At 38.4% G+C, this 17,500-nt stretch overlaps 2 protein-coding genes across 3 annotated transcripts in view; one reads left to right on the plus strand and one right to left on the minus strand.

Moving 5' to 3' along the window:
* Window positions 1–17,500, minus strand: part of LOC100534815 (DELTA-actitoxin-Aeq1c-like) — a 339,260-nt gene that overhangs the window by 124,093 nt on the left and 197,667 nt on the right. The gene's annotated exons all lie outside the window — the stretch shown is intronic.
* The window catches only part of c1ql1l2 (complement component 1, q subcomponent-like 1-like 2), a 38,655-nt gene continuing 30,504 nt past the window's right edge, over window positions 9,350–17,500 (plus strand). The window contains exon 1 of the mRNA XM_678773.8: window positions 9,350–10,558. Coding sequence (XP_683865.2) covers window positions 9,947–10,558 — 612 coding nt within the window. The 5' untranslated portion in view covers window positions 9,350–9,946. The remainder of the gene's footprint in view (window positions 10,559–17,500) is intronic.

Consider the following 17,500-nt stretch of genomic DNA (forward strand, 5'->3'; position numbering starts at 1 on the left):
TGCTTTTTCAACAAAGGAAGAAAAAGACAAAAACAGCACGCTTGCTTTGAATAAACCTTTTAGATGAAATCAGTATAAGCGTGAACACAGTAAAGCGCCTTTGAAGCTGACAAAACTCTGTAAAACATGTAATTGGTGTCATCCTGATGTGGAAAACTGAACATTGACCTCTTCAGATGAGCTCTGTCTTTACAGTCAATGTGGCTTTTAAAGATGCAGATGTGGAATGGATAAATGTAATTATTTACTAGCAAAAGCTGTTTATGTTGAATGTGGTTGCTGTTGAGGACTGCCACCAAGATTAATTAGAAAATGGAGGAGAAAAAACAGTTGAAAAGACAGTGATGTAGTTGTGGAGTTCAGGGCAAATGTGTCTCATGCATACAGTAGCTTGTGTCAGACATGAAATGACTCATCACATCGCTCCAAACCTTAATGACTTGCTTTCTGACTGTAAAATGTATAAGAATATTCTGCATACTATTTTTAGTATAAAGAAAATTAAAGAGACTTCCAAAAACACTAATGTTAGAGATATCATAAAAGTGATTCATACAACGATTTTTATTACATTTCAAGTTACCTATTACCTATTAGTTCGATTTGTCAGTTGATTAAACGAAGAATACATTTTTTGTAAACTACCAGTAAAAAATTATGAATTTACAAACATTCCTTTATACGTGCCTTTAGGAATTTACAGCATTTAGTTCATAAGATTTTTTTTTATGAAAGTTCTCACATTATTCTTCAGAAGTTTCACAGGATAAAAAAAGCACATAGGTTTGAAGTAACATTAGGGAATGTTTTTCCTTTTCTTTTCCTTTTCTATTCTTTTCTGATCTATTCTTTTCTGAACTATTCATTGAAAATAATTGTGGATGTTTTTACACCATTATTCTTGTAATCCTGGAGCAGTTTGCTGCAGAGTGTGATGTGGCTGGGATGAGAATCAGCACCTCTACGTCCGAGGCCATGGTGATCCACAAGAAAAAGGTGGTTTGCCATCTCCAGGTTGGAGGAGAGTCCTTACGCTAGGTGGAGGAGTTCAAGTATCTTGGGGTTTTGTTCACAAATGAGTGAAAGATTGAACATGTGATTGACAGGCAGATCGGTGCAGCGGTTTCCTTCGCAGTTTCCTTCGCAGGGTGGCACGGTGCACCCTTATAGATCCACATTAAGAGAAGTCAGCTGAGGTGGCTCAGGCATCTGTTTCGGATGCTTCCTGGATGTCTACCTAGGGAGGTGTTCCAGGTATGTTCCACTGGGAGGAGGCCTCGGGGAAGCAATAGTTTCAGGATGCAGCCTTTATGATGCAAGCTGAGATTGCATCACTCAGCTATGCAATGTCAGACACAATGCACTCAAATTGAGGGAGTAACATTACTGTGTGGGGTAGGGTTAGGGGTGGGGTTAGGTGAGCCCATTAAAAATCATTACTTTAATACTACACTACCTGAAAAAAGTATTGTCATCGATCCCAGTTGTAGGAAAAAAATATATAAAAATTTGACTGCTAGTTGATCATTTGGAAAAGTGGCAGAAGGTTGATTTTTCTGATGAATCATCTGTTGAGCTGCATCCCAATCATCACAAATACTGACCTATAGGAACCCGCATAGATTCTCACAGAAATGAGTCACGTTTGGTGAAGGAAAAATCATGGTTTGGGTTTACATTCAATATGGGGCATACAAGATATCTACAGAGTGGAAGGCAACATCAACAGCCTGAGGTATCAAGACATTTGTGCAACCCATTACAATACAAACCACAGCAGAAGGCAAATTCTTCAGCAGGATAAAAAAGGTCAAGGTGCTCTAGGATTGGCAAGCACAGTCACCAGACATGAACATTATTGAGCATGTCTGGGGTAAGATGAAGGATGCATTGAAGATAAATCTAAAGTAGCTTGATGAACTCTGGGAGTCCTGCAAGAATGCTTTCTTTGCCATTCCAGATGACTTTATTAATAATTGCAGATATGTATGGATGCAGTCCTCCAAACTCATGGGAGTCAGACACAAAATTAATTCTTTTCCCACTGCACCATGACTTTATATTCTATGCTGTACGTTATTTCTAAAAGACAAGACTTTTGTCTAAGCAAATTCAGACCTTACTGTCCTAAATAAATAACTAAAAATCAAGGCATGATCATATTTTAGTTTGGTAAAATAAGTGTAATCTAGAGACCTTTGCCTTTCATATAAGCCATTTCTGATACTAAACGATCAACTAGAAGTCAAGTTATTAGTTGTTGTTCCTAAAACTTGGATAGGCGACAAGACTTTTGTCAGGTAGTGTATATCCCAGCATGTCAGTAATAATATGCATGCAACAATATATTGAATTTAGGGTATTTTTTATGGTATGTAATTTGTTGATTGGCTGTTGATTACTTTTTATTTGACACTAATTAATTAATTTATTTATTTTTTAAGTGGATATGTATCATTCGGGGCCAGTGATATTTAAAAAAGAAGTAGTTAATGGTTTTATTAAGATGCATTAAACCGAACAATTTCTTTCAATATTAACAACAATAATAAATGTTTCCGGAGCATCAAATCAACACATTAAAGGATTCTCTGAAGGATTGTGTGACACAGATGCCTGCAACAATGGCTACTGCAAAGAATACTTTCAAATAAGCAATAATACATAATACAAAGTGTAAATGTCAATTTCATGTTTTTTTTTTTTTCATTTTTTACAGCATTTCTGATCAAAGAAAGAGAGACCTGGTGAGGATAAAAGACTTCAAAAAACATTAAAGAAACACATTGCAGACCTCAAACTTTTGAACTGTAATGTATACTCACTGTAGGGACTGCAAGAAAGTATTGTTCTCATAGCCACGCTGTTTTTTTTTTTCTCTGCGCAAGTGTCTGTGGATTGAGCGGAGGAGAATGAATAGCTGGAGTGGATGCATTACCCACACTGGGCTTCCCGGAGAGCAAGAGGTGAGGCCAGCCTGTCTTCCCCGTCACTTTCATCTATCTATCCATCTATCCATTTTAAAGCTCAGAGGGAGCACAGAGGCAGCGCAGGTGCTAATGTCTCACATTTAGCCATCTATCAATAAAAAAGTGTGCCCTCCAAATAGAGTGTCTTTCAATCTGCAAAAATCTTTCAGCTCACAGAAAATTGTCTGGCTTTGATGGGCTAAAAAGTGTTTGTGCTTATTGGCGCCTGCCATATATTCCACCCGGGTCAAGGAAGTGTTTCTTATTCAGCCCTGCTCTTCCTGCGTTTCATTTTGGATTGGCCTTACACAAACATTCAATTATACATAAACACGCAAATTCTGAATATACAACCCCCTCAATGGATACATCTCTCTCGGTCCTAACATAAAACACGACACCATCAAATGTCAGCTTTTATGACTGAAATCGAGGCTTTTACAGTCCTGTAAAAATGCAATCGAGTGACTACCAAAAGTGCTATTTCGTATTTTACCTTGAATTTTCCATCGCTCTATTTAAAAACCCCATATTTGTGTTTTACTTTCTTTAATAATATGTTCATTTTACTTGTATCTGAGTATGTAAATATTTGTCTAATGTGCCCAACATTTAGCACAAGCTATCAATGTGAGTTGTGACTTCAAATCAAGTCTGACAAAAGCCAAAGTGTTTCTCTCTGGCTATTCTCTGAAGCTCAGCAGTGCTCGCCTCTGAAAGGAGCTCTTTGATACAGCAGCAGTCAGGAAGGATGCAGGGAAGAAGTCAAAGACATTAGGACTATGTGTGTGCGTGTGTGTATATAATGTTAACTATTCTGCTTTCTTGTTGTATCCTTTTTTCCCCCCGCTGTATTATTAAGTCCAGAAAGTCCCCCGAGCACTAAAAGTGATCTATTCATTTGTTCCTCTCGAGCGCTATATTTTTTTCTTATATATTTATTTGCATGTTAGTTTGTTTTTTCAGGCATTATAGCTCTTAAGAGTCTCCAATCTTTTTGTCTTGGGCACTTTATTTGGTTGCCATGACAAACATGAATGTAAGAGAATCCATTTGAGACCCTTTCTAGTGTGGACGGTTAGTGTGTAATCTTCAGTAGGTGGAGAAATGAGTCTCTCTGAAGCACGGGGCTCCTAACAGCACACAGATCAAAGGCTAAATAAACATGCATCACTCCTGTCCTTCTGACTTTGCTTTCACACTCATCGCTTCTTACAAAACGTCTTGCTTTAAAAGTCTTGGACGAATCAATCAAATTATTAAGAGGGCTGAAGTTCACTTATGATTTAGTATCGTATATAGATATCTATCTATTTTATACACTTCTCTGCAAAAGTTTGTGGCCAAATCTTTTTTAAAGAAATGAATACTTTTATTCACCAAGCTTGAATTTAGCTGATAAAATCAGCAGTTTATATATATTTAATTTAAAGGATTTCAGATAAATGCAGTTCATTGAAATATATTTCTTGAAAAAAGCAGCAAACCATTTTCAACACTAATAGTGTTGAGCACAGCAAGTACAAGAATGACCTCTGAGAGGTCAGGTGACATTGAAGATTGAAGTAATACTTAAATTTCAGCTTTGCCATCACAGGTAAAATTCATATTCTAAAATAGGAAACATTGTTTGGATATTGGTTGAGTTGTTACCATACACTCACCGGCCACTTTATTAGGTACTTCTTACTAGTACTGGGTTGGACCCCCTTTTGCCTTCAAAACTGCCTTAATCCTTTTGTGGCATAGATTCAACAAGGACTTGAAATATTCCTCAGAGATTTTGGTCCAAATTAACATGAAAGTATCACGCAGTTGCTGCAGATTTGTCAGCTGCACATCCATGATGTGAATTTTACGTTCCACCACATCCCAAAGAAGCTTTATTGGATGGAGGTCTGGTGACTGTGGAGGCCATTTGAGTACAGTGAATTCCTTTACATGTTCAAGAAACCACTCTGAGATGATTTGTGCCTTATGCCATGGTGCATTATAATGCTGGAAGTAGCCATCAGAACATGGGTACACTGGTGTCATAAAGGGATGGACATGGTAAGCAACAATACTCAGGTAGGCTGTGAAATTGAAAGGATGCTCAATTGGTACTAACAAGCCTAAAGTGTGCCAAGAAAGTATTCCACACACCATTACACCACCACCACCAGCCTGAACCATTGATACAAGGCAGGATGGATCCTGTGCGAGCTGTAGCCTCAGTTTACTGTTCTTAGCTGATATGAGTGACACAAGGTGTGGTTTTCTGCTGCTGAGTTACTTTTGCCTTTTTATCATCTTAAACCAGTTTGGCCATTCTCCTCTGACCTCCGCCATCAACAAGGTATTCATGTCCACAGAACTGCCGCTCACTGGAGATCTCTTTTTCAGACCATTCACTGTAAACCCTAGAGATGGTTGTGAGTGAAAATCCCAGTAGATCAGCAGTTTCTGAAATACTCAGACCAGCCCGTCTGGCACTAACCATGTCATGTTCAAAGTTACTTAAATCACCTTTCCCCCCATTCTGATGCTCTGTTTTAACTGCAGCAGATCGTCTTGACCATGTTTACATGTCTAAATCCATTGCGTTGCTGTCATGTGATTGGCTGATTAGAAATTTGAGTTAACAAGCAGTTGAATAGGTGTACCTAATAAAGTGGCCGGTGAGTGTATGTTGGCTGGTTGATATTCTTAAAACCAACAGAGAAGTTTAAATAAATCATTGTAGTGAGAGTACTACTGTATATATATTATTTAAATGTTTAATCATCTCTTCATAAGATTCACTTTTGCTTTCTGGATAAAAAAAAAATATGTAAATGGTATTATGCTAATAAATAAACCAGAATACAATTTCTGGACAAAATGTGACAGAGGACCACAAATCCGGTCTTAAATTTCAATGCTTTCATATTGAGATTTTAAAACACATGAAACCTGAATGAATAAATGTTCCATTTTCCGAATGAACCGGCAACTTATCCAGCATGTTATTACACCACGGATGGCCTTCCAGCCGCAACCCAGCACTAGGAAACACCCATACACTCCTGCATTCACACACACACTGTACAATACGACCAATTTAGCTCATTCAATTCACACATAGCGCATGTCTTTGGACTGTGGCAGAAACTAGAGGAAACCCAAGCGAACACGGGGAGAACATGCAAACTCCACACAGAAATGGCAACTGACTCAGTTGGGGCTTGAACCAGTGACCTTCTTGCTTTGAGGCACCAGTGTTACCAACTGTGCCATCGTGTTGCCTGAATCTGGAATCGGAGGATTCAAAAATTATTTAAAAACCGCCTTTAAATTTATTGAAATTAACTCTTAGCTATGCTAAGATAAACATTTTATGAATCAGAAATTAAATTCGATATCCTTATGAAAGAACATTCACACAATATATTTATGGAAGATTATATTTACTCAATATTTTAATGACTTTTGGCGTTAAATACAATTTTAAATTTTGTAGAGACATTTTCTTTGTTTTTTATTGGCTGGATGCATGTCATTGATTTCTATGTTGCATAATCACGATTCAATAAACAGAGTGGTTATTTGATCTCATTCATAGCTTTTTAGTTAGATTAAAAAACTTGTATTTACATTAATGGACATAAATATTTAGGGTTAAAAACATGGTTTTCAATAATCCAGTTACAGGGTGAATGAGAAGATTGGACATAGGTGTCCAGTGAACTCCTGGAAAAGATCAATATGTGAAACTGAGCAGCGCAAATACTCACAGTTCCCTACCAATAAATGTCACCACACCTTCCTCTCTTCAATCACACTTCTTTTACTGAACCCATCAATGGCAATGAAAACATCATCAAGTCATATATTACCACAGTGCTTAGACCAGTGAACACACGGGATCATCACTGCCTCCCTTTCTAGCCATTCAGTAGCTCTTTCTATCTATTGACATCTCTATCTTTCATTGCTTCTTTATCTCTCACTTCCTCTCGCTGTTTTCTCTCATAGCCTGAAAGAATCTTCGGATAAAATAGTGAACGAATCAAAACACAGATGTTTCTTTCAAAATGATCAGATCAAAACACTTGGGAATCCTAACAAAACCTCATCTTTATCCACATCACACACCTGCTGTAATTTAAGATCATACAATATGTCCAGAAACCTTCAGTTTTCTTTCCAGCGAGCCGCACTCTGGATAGAAATGTCAGCTGTGTAGTATGAGCCACAGAGATGGATTTCTTTTCCACACAGGACCCTTAATTCAATCAAAAGACCAGATCAATAGACACCATGCTCAAAAACGCAACAGGCCAATAACAAACCATTTCTGAGCAAGAGGAGGAGGAGGGAACTTTATTGGCACCCAAGGAAAAAAAAGTAAGTGAAATACAATAAGACTCTATATGACAAACTCAAAGTCGAAGGCACATGCAATTAGGTATAGCAAGTGAGTTTGTCCTTAAACGATCATCTTATTATAATGCTATTTAAAATAATTATTACAGTATGACAGTTCTATAACAGGATGTTGATGTCTGCATGTGAGTGGATTTTCACTCCAAAATGAACAAGAAAGGTTTTATTTTTTTTTTAATATTCCATGGTTGCATTACTATTAAATGGGTCATTATTATTATTATTATTATTATTATTATTATTATTAATATTATTTTATGATTGATATAATTTTTTATTATTATTATGATTATTACTACTACTACCAATAATAATAATAATAATAATTATTCATTATTTTCTTTTTGGCTTAGTCCCTTTATTAATCTGGGGTCGCAACAGCAGGATGAAGCGCCAACTCATCCATGCCCTTCCAGCTGCAACCCATCACTGGGAAACATCCATACACACTCATTCACACACACACACACACACCCTAAAGACAATTTAGCCTACCCAATTGACCTGTATCGCATGTCTTTGGACTTGTGGGGGAAAGCGGAGGAAACCCACGCGAACACAGGGAGAACATGCAAACTCCACACAGAAATCCCAACTGACCCAGCAGAGGCTAGAAACAGCGACCTTCTGGCTGTAAGGCGACTGTGCTACCCACTGCGCCAAGGATATATATATATATATATATATATATATATATATATATAAACATTGATTTGCTGTTTGGAAAGCTTTATTAAATTATTATTATGAAATTATTATTATTATATTTATAATATATTATATATAATATATAATATAATATAATATATATATATATATAATATATTATTATATATATATTTAAACATTGATTTGCTGTTTGGAAAGCTTTATTAAATTATTATTATGAAATTATTATTATTATTATAATTGTGCTTTTTAAAATCTAAAATATTTTACTGTTGCATTTCGATTAAATGGGTCATTATTACTATTATTATTATTATTATTCATTCATTTATTCATTTATTTATTCATTCATTTTTTTTCGGCTTAGTCCCTTTATTAATCTGGGGTTGCCACAGCGGAATGAACCATTAACTTATCCAGCAAATGTTTTTATGCAGCGGATGCCCTTCCAGCTGCAACCCATCACTGGGAAACACCCATACACACTCATTCACACATGTAAACTACGGACAATTTAGCCTACCCAATTCACCTATAGTGCATGTCTTTGGACTTGTAGGGGAAACCGGAGCACCTGGAGGAAATCCACACGAACGCAGGAAGAACATGTAAACTCTAATTATTATTATTATTATTATTATTATTATTATTAATATTATTATTATATATTATTAATATTATTGTTGTTGTTGTGCACATTTTTAACTAATTAATATTGAAATATAATATTGATGTGCCATGAATATGAATGTGACAGATTCCTTGTTTAAATGTTCAGCATAAGGATTTATGAGCATAAGGACTATACCCCCATCCAGGAATGTCAACTGTGGTCTAATTCATACGAATTTGAAGCATCTCATTTGGTGTCAAACAATCGTCTTATGCCTTGCAGTGATGGTTATGTTTAGAGCAGAGGCTGACTTTCACGATAACTTTGTCTAAAACATTTTATATTTTTTGCACAGTCCACATTTCTGGATCAGGGTTGCAAAATGTATTTGTGTATTTATTATATAAAAAGTATATAATTTTTTTTTTATTTATTTAAAGAAGGCTTTTTAATAAAGCTTAGCAGAAAGCAAATCAATGTTCACTTTGGACTTTTTTCTTTGTGATATATTTTGTTTGTATCCTACTGTATTGTTTTCACCCATTTAAATGTTCCTGTTTCCTTCTCTCCTCTTCTCTTGGTTACTTTTCTTCCCTTCCCCTGGCTGTATCGCTGTGACACAGAGAGGGAGAGGAGAGGAGGAGGGGAGGGGGGGCTCAGTATAAAACCCTCAGTCTGAGAAAACGCCTCTGCAAACATACCCTGTCTCTCCTCTATATCTGTACTCTCTCTCTTTCTCTTGCGTGCATGCTGTCCTTCACTCCCATGCACACACTTGCTCTCTTCATCCTCTCTTCCTTTTTGCTGCTTCTGCCATCCCTCATTCTCTTCATTACCGAGTGCAACTCTGTGCACCAGACAATGGGATTGACTTTTTGGGAGAGTGTGTGAGCGCGTCGGCATGCATGCGCGCGTGTGTGTGTGAGTGCGTATGTGTGTGAGTGAGTGAGAGTGAGATCGAGCGGATGTGGGATCTGTATGAAAGCTCTTTCCTGCCAGCCCAAAGGATCCAGTGAATCAGCTTAGAAAAGCAGGCAAGAGTGGGTGAGCGTGTACATGTGGGTCTCTTTCACCCTCACACGCTCCTCCACAAGCTTGGGCTCCTAGGGCTTGGCACCTGTCCCTTCTCGGGACCCCCTCACCCTTCTGTCTCTCTTTCTCTCTTTCTGCGGTCTCTTCTTCTCCAGCAGTCACCATTTCGGCTCCCGGCAGACCCACGCTGGCTGCCCAGCCACTCCCGCGCCTCAGCCTGGGCAGGAAGACCCTGGTGGCGGCTGCTGTAGGGGTCATGCTGGTGCTGGTGCTGGTGGTGCTTATCCCCGTGCTGGTCAGCTCCGTGAGCAATGACAACAGCCACTATGAGATGCTGGGCACCTGTCGAATGGTGTGCGATCCATACCAGAACAAGGGCACCACCACGGGCATCGCCAGCACCGGCTCTTCTGTACAGGCCGAGGCCGAGGCTCTGGCCGACCACAGCAACATGCCTCCACCCTCTACGCTCCTCCAGGGGCCACCGGGGAAGCCGGGCCGACCAGGCAAACCCGGACCTCCGGGGCCTCCAGGGGAGCCAGGGCCCCCGGGTCCAATGGGGCCCCCGGGGGACCGGGGGGACAGGGGCCGAAACGGGGTTCTGAGTCTGGGCAATGATGGAGCTATCAGCACAGTTACATACAACACGCACCCACGAGTGGCTTTCTACGCTGGACTCAAAAACCCACACGAGGGCTACGAGATCCTCAAGTTCGACGATGTGGTCACCAACCTCGGCAACAACTATGATGGCACTTCGGGAAAGTTCATCTGCAGCGTGCCCGGCACATACTTCTTTATCTACCACGTTCTGATGAGGGGAGGCGATGGAACCAGCATGTGGGCTGACCTGTGCAAGAACGGACAGGTGAGTTTCAAATTATTTCTATTGAACAAAAGTTGTTTGTGAACTCTGCTGAAAGTGTGTGTGTGTGTGTGTGTGTGTATATATATATATATATATATATATATATATATATATATATATATATATATATATATATATATATATATATATATATTCTCAGTACGTTTTTTTCGGTTGTGTACTTTTTCCAAGTTTTGTTTTTTGTAAAGTGCATTTCCTCAGCTCGTGTGCTGGTGGTATAGGTTTGAACTGGTATTCGCAAGGCAGATCTAAAATTAATTAAGCTGTTAATAATGACCCCGCAGAGGACAAACAAGACTGTCGTTTCTCTCTCCTCTGCTTTTTTTTCCGCGGGAGACTGGTGGGAGACGCTGTAACATCTGCTGTGAGTTTCTCGTCCCCCCAGAGCATGCGGGTGAAGTTCGCACAGCTGCGGCGCCACATACCCGGCGACAAGACACGCGCAGAATGCGCTTAATGCGCGCTGACATTGTGCGTGTCCCCGTTAACAGAGGACAGAGATTCTCTCTCCCTCTCTCTCTTTTATGGAATTTGTACGACACTTGAAAGTCTGCCGCTTCAAACTTTTATGAAAGTGTGCAGTGCATTTAAAGCGTATAAAGCCTAATTATTTAGGCTGCTATTAGTAATATTTTGAATCTTGGGATTATATTTTTTATGTTGATAGAAGGATGTAGCTTATAATCAGCAATGCAAACGTTGATGTTATTTTTTATTAATTTGATTGAAATTATTACCGATTAAAAAGGCTGTTGTTCGAATCTGTTTGCACAATAACATACTCGTTTACAGGAACTGAAGAAATGCTTCACCACAATTGTGCTATTTTGCCCGTAAATACAGGATCTGTTGTTGTAAGGCTGGTTAATTAGGGGTCGTGAAAGAAAATGCTACAGCATGACAAAATTCGCTAGAGCGTGCCAAATCGTCCAACTTCTTGAACATGTAATCACTGTGCCAGGAAGACACGATTCAGCCACAATCATACCTTATTATCTCAGCTTGTCTCAGGAAACGTCCATTTAATGGCCATTTACTCGCTTTTACTGTCCTTTACTTTGCGTTTGCATGGATGCCTTTTCCTCCGTTCTGTTCGTTTTTTATAGAAGGTTGAGCGACTGTGCTCGAAATATAGTGACAAGTCAAAGCGCAGTCGTGAACAGACAGAAGTGGAACGTTCTTGAAAGATCTGAGACGCTTGCGAGTGTTATTAAAGTTTTGTCGCCACAGTTGTAATTCCTGATGCAGTATTTATTAGCAGACAGTTTTATATTTATTCTGAGCCGTTGGAGTCGTTTGGCACGCGAGACTAACTTTTAGGTGGGAGAAAAGCGCACGTGCAGCGTCATCCACAGAGTTCTGCCGCACGCGCGCAACGGGGGAGCTCATGACAGATGGAATAGAATTATACAGTAGACTTCTGTCTCTTCAGGATCTGGTGATTTAGAACGAGCATTATCATAACCTAAATGTTATATATTTTTCGCCATTTAGAAGTCCATAAGACCAGAACTGATGTTTAAAATCAGTTTCTGCACTCTCAGGAGAAAAAAAAAAGTAATGCATTTGAAACACCTTCGAATGTGCAACTACCACCCTTACATGTTTATTTGAAATGTACTAGGCCAATATATGAAGAGCTCATGTTGGCACTCAAATACATGTTATAATCCTTTAAAGAGAGTCAACTTATGCGCTTTTTAAAAAATGGTTTTCTTTAGCTCAATCACACACTGACAGCATTCATACTTATGCATCCAATCACTCATTTAAAGCGCATTTCGGGTATTCAGTGGGTATACATGGGCGTATTTTATTAAACATATACAAATCTACTAATTAATAAAAGTGTATGACATTTCTGAAGTACAACCTGCGTGTCCACATTCACAATAATTTAAATGAGTAATCAGTGCAATGATGCATTTCAAGTCTTTGTATGCGCATGGCATGTGTCTCTGTTAATAAAGTGCTACTTAAATGTCTCTAATTTGCCTCGGTAACACAGACAAAGCTACCTGTAAAGTATATTTGTCAACATTTATTTTTAACTCTTTCGCTGGAAATGCACCTGCAATTGAAAACGGGGTGAGGAGAGCAGCACCTGGTGGGCGCGTGTGTTTTTAGTCTCTCCGTGGCCTGCAGGTTGGCGCGCGCGCAGGTCACAGTGTTACCGCTGCAACCGAAGCTTGCGCGACACCGCCGATATTTCAGTCAGATAAATACAATTACCGAGGGTTATCCGCCTGCCGCCTCTCGTGGAGGAAACAGTTCAACTCCCATAAAGAAATTGTGACAGAGGAAAGACCGCCAGACGTTTCAAAGATAGCCCAGAGGGTAAGCGGAAGAAATGAAAGATACAATAAAAGGAACTTAAACGGTCACTGTAATATCTGAAACTGAAATATGCTTTTCTTGTCCCCAACATGCCTCTCTCTCTCTCTATCCCTCCCTCCCTCCCTCAATCTCTACTCACGTTTCACTACCCCTCCTTTTTCTATCTCTTTCTAAACCTTATTTAAAGTTAATCATGTTTTTTATTAGATCAAACCAGGCAGCTAGCAGAAACAGAGTCCTTAAGCGCTGCCTGTCTTTTTATACTCCAGTTGCCATATTAATTTAACTCGTCTGGTCCCATGGTGCCATAACAATAGGCAGATCTCTTTCTCTTAATTGAGACGAACACTTGCTTCTGTTACAAACACGTCTTTGATTTGATTAATCACGTCCTGCTCAGAATCCAGTCCTACTAATCAACTACTGGAAAAGTCTATCAAACGCACGAGACGTATTGCTAAGCTTTGCTTGAAAAAAAGTTTGTCTGCTAACTTGCAATCTTCCCAAGTGCTGTTTTAAGGTTTCTTTGTTTTGCCCGTGCCCTAACTAGATTGCCTAAGCAAAACCATAAAAGAAGTACACTAATGGCAAAAGCGAAAAACTGCTGGGAGCACAGTACAGCATTTATGGAGTGTGTGGAGGAAGAGCATTGGGGAGCGAAGCATATGTTGTCGTAAAGCACCGTCTGTTGAACACAATGGGTCTTGATCTCCAGAGACCCTCCTCACAGACACTTTAGGCAGACATGGGCGATGAGTCTTCCTCCTGAGAGCAAGCTAATCTTTATAAAGTGGTTACCGCCTCACTAATTAAACCGCTATTCCAGATCAGAGAAACTGCAGCAGTGTGTGTGTGTGTGTGTGTGTGTGTGTGGGCAAAGAGGACCGCAGGCGAGCTGCTGTTGGATGTGCTGATTTTGGAGTCTTACATTGTTTAAAGGAAATTTTCACTATTTAACTTTGTTGTAACCGTCTTACATGTGAACGTATGCGAGCGCAGCGTAGTGTTTCTCAGTGGCAGTGATGGAGTGCTAACAGACTTTCAGCTAGTCTGCTGGATCCCAGTGGACTTGCTCTATTCTTCAAGCGGCCACTGACCATACCGCCATACAAACCCACACAGCTGCTGTGCAGGATGTATACAGTACGTGAGTGAATGAGGAAGAACATTTTTGTCTTGCAATCTGTGTGGGAAAACATTAGCACTGCCATACTTTTGTCTGTGTTTAATGGGCTTTATTCACAGGATGCATTTCTTTTCATCCATCTCCACTCCACTCCTTCTGTTTATTTCTTGCCATCTTGACTTTCTTTTCTTAATTTGCCAAATATTTTCTGGAAAAAAACTCGTTTTGCCAGATGGACTTGTACAGATGCCTGTGCATTCCTTTTTGAAACTCCATCGGCTTTACAAGGAATTCCACTTCAAATGTGATAAAGGAGGGGGGTATATGAAAGGCTGTGAAAAGAAAAGGCGTTTGCGACGTGCCAGAGAGTCTTTTTAATCGTAATTAAAAACTTTGAACCGCATCCAGAATGCGCTGGCACCTGTCCTCGTGTTCCTTCTGTTGGTATTGTCATTAATCCACCCAAACCCATTCTGACTTCATTATAAGCAAATGCATCCAGGCACTCTTTGTGTTCCTCAAGAGGCTGCTTCGAGATAATCTTGCTGTCTCAGACCACACTCACACACTCGCAAACACACGTACACATGCGCAGTCTCGAGTAGTCATCTGAAAATCACCTGTTTGGTTTACAGCTGATTTACAATGTTTTGCAATGTGTTGAATGGAAATTTGACCCCCCAAAAATCTAATTTTGTCATCATTTATTCACCCTTGTGTATCTGTTTGACAATGTCTTTCACAAGAGAATGTATATTAATCAGTATTTTGTTCATTTTATGGATGTTAGAAGGATCCACAAAACAGACACACTGACTTTAAATACACAGAATGAACAAACATATAAATGTTCTTCATTTGTATTGATTGTTTTATGATAACCCTTTAACTGCCCCACCAAGAAAAACATTTTTTATTGCATTTCTTAACTCCTAATGTCGCTATAGTTAACACACTTAATGTGTTTTTTTTTTTCAAAACATGCCATTTCTAAAAATATAAAAGTTTCTTCATAAATCAGTTATTAGAAATGAGTTATTAAAACTATTATGTTTAGAAATGTGTTGGAAAAAAATGTTCTCTCCGTTAAACAGAATGTAGGGGAAAAATAAACAGGGGGCTAATAATTCTGACTTCAACTGTACAGTATGTCAGTTCATGGTTAAAGTCCAGGAATTAATACCTATACTATGAAAAATCTAAAAAATATTAAGTGTAAAACCATTTAATTAAAATAAAACATTTTTGAACAATACATCATCTTTATTTTTTGAAGTATGCCATAAAAATGTCAGATTTTCATTCAACGCTTTTTTTTTTTTTTTTTACAATAAAACCAAAATCAAGTGTAATATTTCAACAGGATTATGTTTGTTTGATTTATTTTTGTAAACCAACAATGCTGTGTAATGTAAACCATTATTTAAAACAGTAATTCATTCTTTAACAGTAATTATTTAACAGTCAACCGATGTGGTCAACCATTTGGTAGAGCATCAACCTTTCCACAAAAGTTTCTGCGCATACTCACAAAAGTGGAAACATGTTCTTTAGATGATTTAAATGTTCTTCTTGTTTGGGAACTGTTGACTTACAGAAAATGCTATTTTACATTAAGTGATTATTCTAGCCCCAACCCAAAAATAGTTTGCCCCTCTAATCTTGTAATCTGTAAAAGCACTTCCTATTTGTTTTCAGTTTTATTCTCAGATTTGACATGATTTTGAGGTAATGGGTGTGAATAAAATACTAAACCACGCTGTTTTAACTGTTTTTAACAGCAAACAGAAATGGTGAGCAGGAGGAGTTGTTTAGGTTGTGATTACTCTTCTAAAACCTCATTCCTGATCTTTCAGAATGAAATGTGTTTTGTCAAGAGGTGCACTCCTGCTGTATAATACACCCGCTCTGAAATGTGCATTTAATAACTGAATTTGATAAAAAAAAAAAAAATTATTTAATAATAAAGTTAGGACACTAATGAGAGTGAATGTAAGTTTCATAAATGAAACGCTTCCTTTGCAGAAGAAAAAAAAAAAAATAGATTGATTATTAAATCCAATACCGATGAGATGAAGTAAATTGTTTGATGTGTGGTTTAGTTTAAAACAACAACAACAATTTTATGTGCTCCATGTAGGCTAAATGTCTGTTTAAAACCCACCAAAAAGGCTAGCTTTAGGCTACACTATAGTCAATATTATTATTTTATATTTATTTGTAAACCTAGGGAATTTTAAAATGCATTTCACTTCTTGTCCTTGCTTTATCCATCAAAATAATCATAATTTTACATTTTAATCAATTATGGCCTCTGATTTTTGTTTTAAATGTACAGTTGAAGTTGCAACCCTTATTTCTTATTCCTTGTTCATTTAAAATTCAGTTTCTCTAGAAACTGCATCACAATACAGAAAAAGAAACAATCGCTGCTTTCAGTTTCATCAGGACTTTAAGAGTACACAGCAAAATATGAATAATAATCATAAAAAAATTAAGTGTGCACAGCAACATGAGTACAAGCAAATTGCTTTTGTATTCACTCACTCCATCTTTAATGTCTTTGGACATATTGTATGCTTTAGGGCAATTGTGTTAACATGTATAAAATTTGCAAATATAATTAATATGACTAAGCGCAATGTGTTCAATATAATAGACATGTACAGTATGTGTGTGTAGGGGGGTGGGGGGAGAACATCACCATCTGGAACAGCAAAAAAAAAAAAAAACCTTCCAAAAAAACATGTTTTTAATTACAGAGTTATTAGAGTCAAACAAATTACTCATGTTTAATTACACGCCGCACATAAATGCAAGTGTTGTTCATTGGTATTTGGGCGAGGAGAGGGACAAGCAACACACTTCCACAGCGAAAACATCCCCAGGATCAATATTACTTTTGCAGGAAACAAGAGAAAAGAACATACAGTATAGCGCGTGCGATCATTACTTCAGTTAGATTATACAAAATCTTTCACTTGTCTTCAAAGTCACCAAACTAACTTGTTATCCTCGAAATGATCTCCTGAAAAACAAAAGAAAAAACAAAACTCCAGTATCTTTTAACAAGTCCAATAAGCGGTCCTCTTCAATAACAGCTTGTTAATTTGCATCAGTGTCGGTGGTGTACTTGTGATATAGTCAAACACTCTTATCCTGCTCTCCACTCTTCTAATCAGCTGTTGAGGCGCAGGGGCGGCGCCTTTGCCCCTGATGTGATGTCTAATTGGACACTAAATTTGCCACCCAGTGGAGCAGAACATTAAAACCACTCTAATTGGGTGCTGTAGGGTTATTAGCACTGGATTTGTCTGCGTACCGAAGAAATGCCACACGTGTCAGATGTGTCTGGGCGAGATGGAACAAAAGCTGCGGAGGAATCCATCATTTATTTATAGTCGACGGAACTACGCTTTTAAAGCAGCGTCCTTTCTGCACCTCAGCCCTATCAGTCA

The sequence above is a fragment of the Danio rerio genome, chromosome 3 (assembly GCF_049306965.1).
Source record: "Danio rerio strain Tuebingen ecotype United States chromosome 3, GRCz12tu, whole genome shotgun sequence".
In the NCBI taxonomy this organism is placed as follows: Eukaryota; Metazoa; Chordata; class Actinopteri; order Cypriniformes; family Danionidae; genus Danio; species Danio rerio.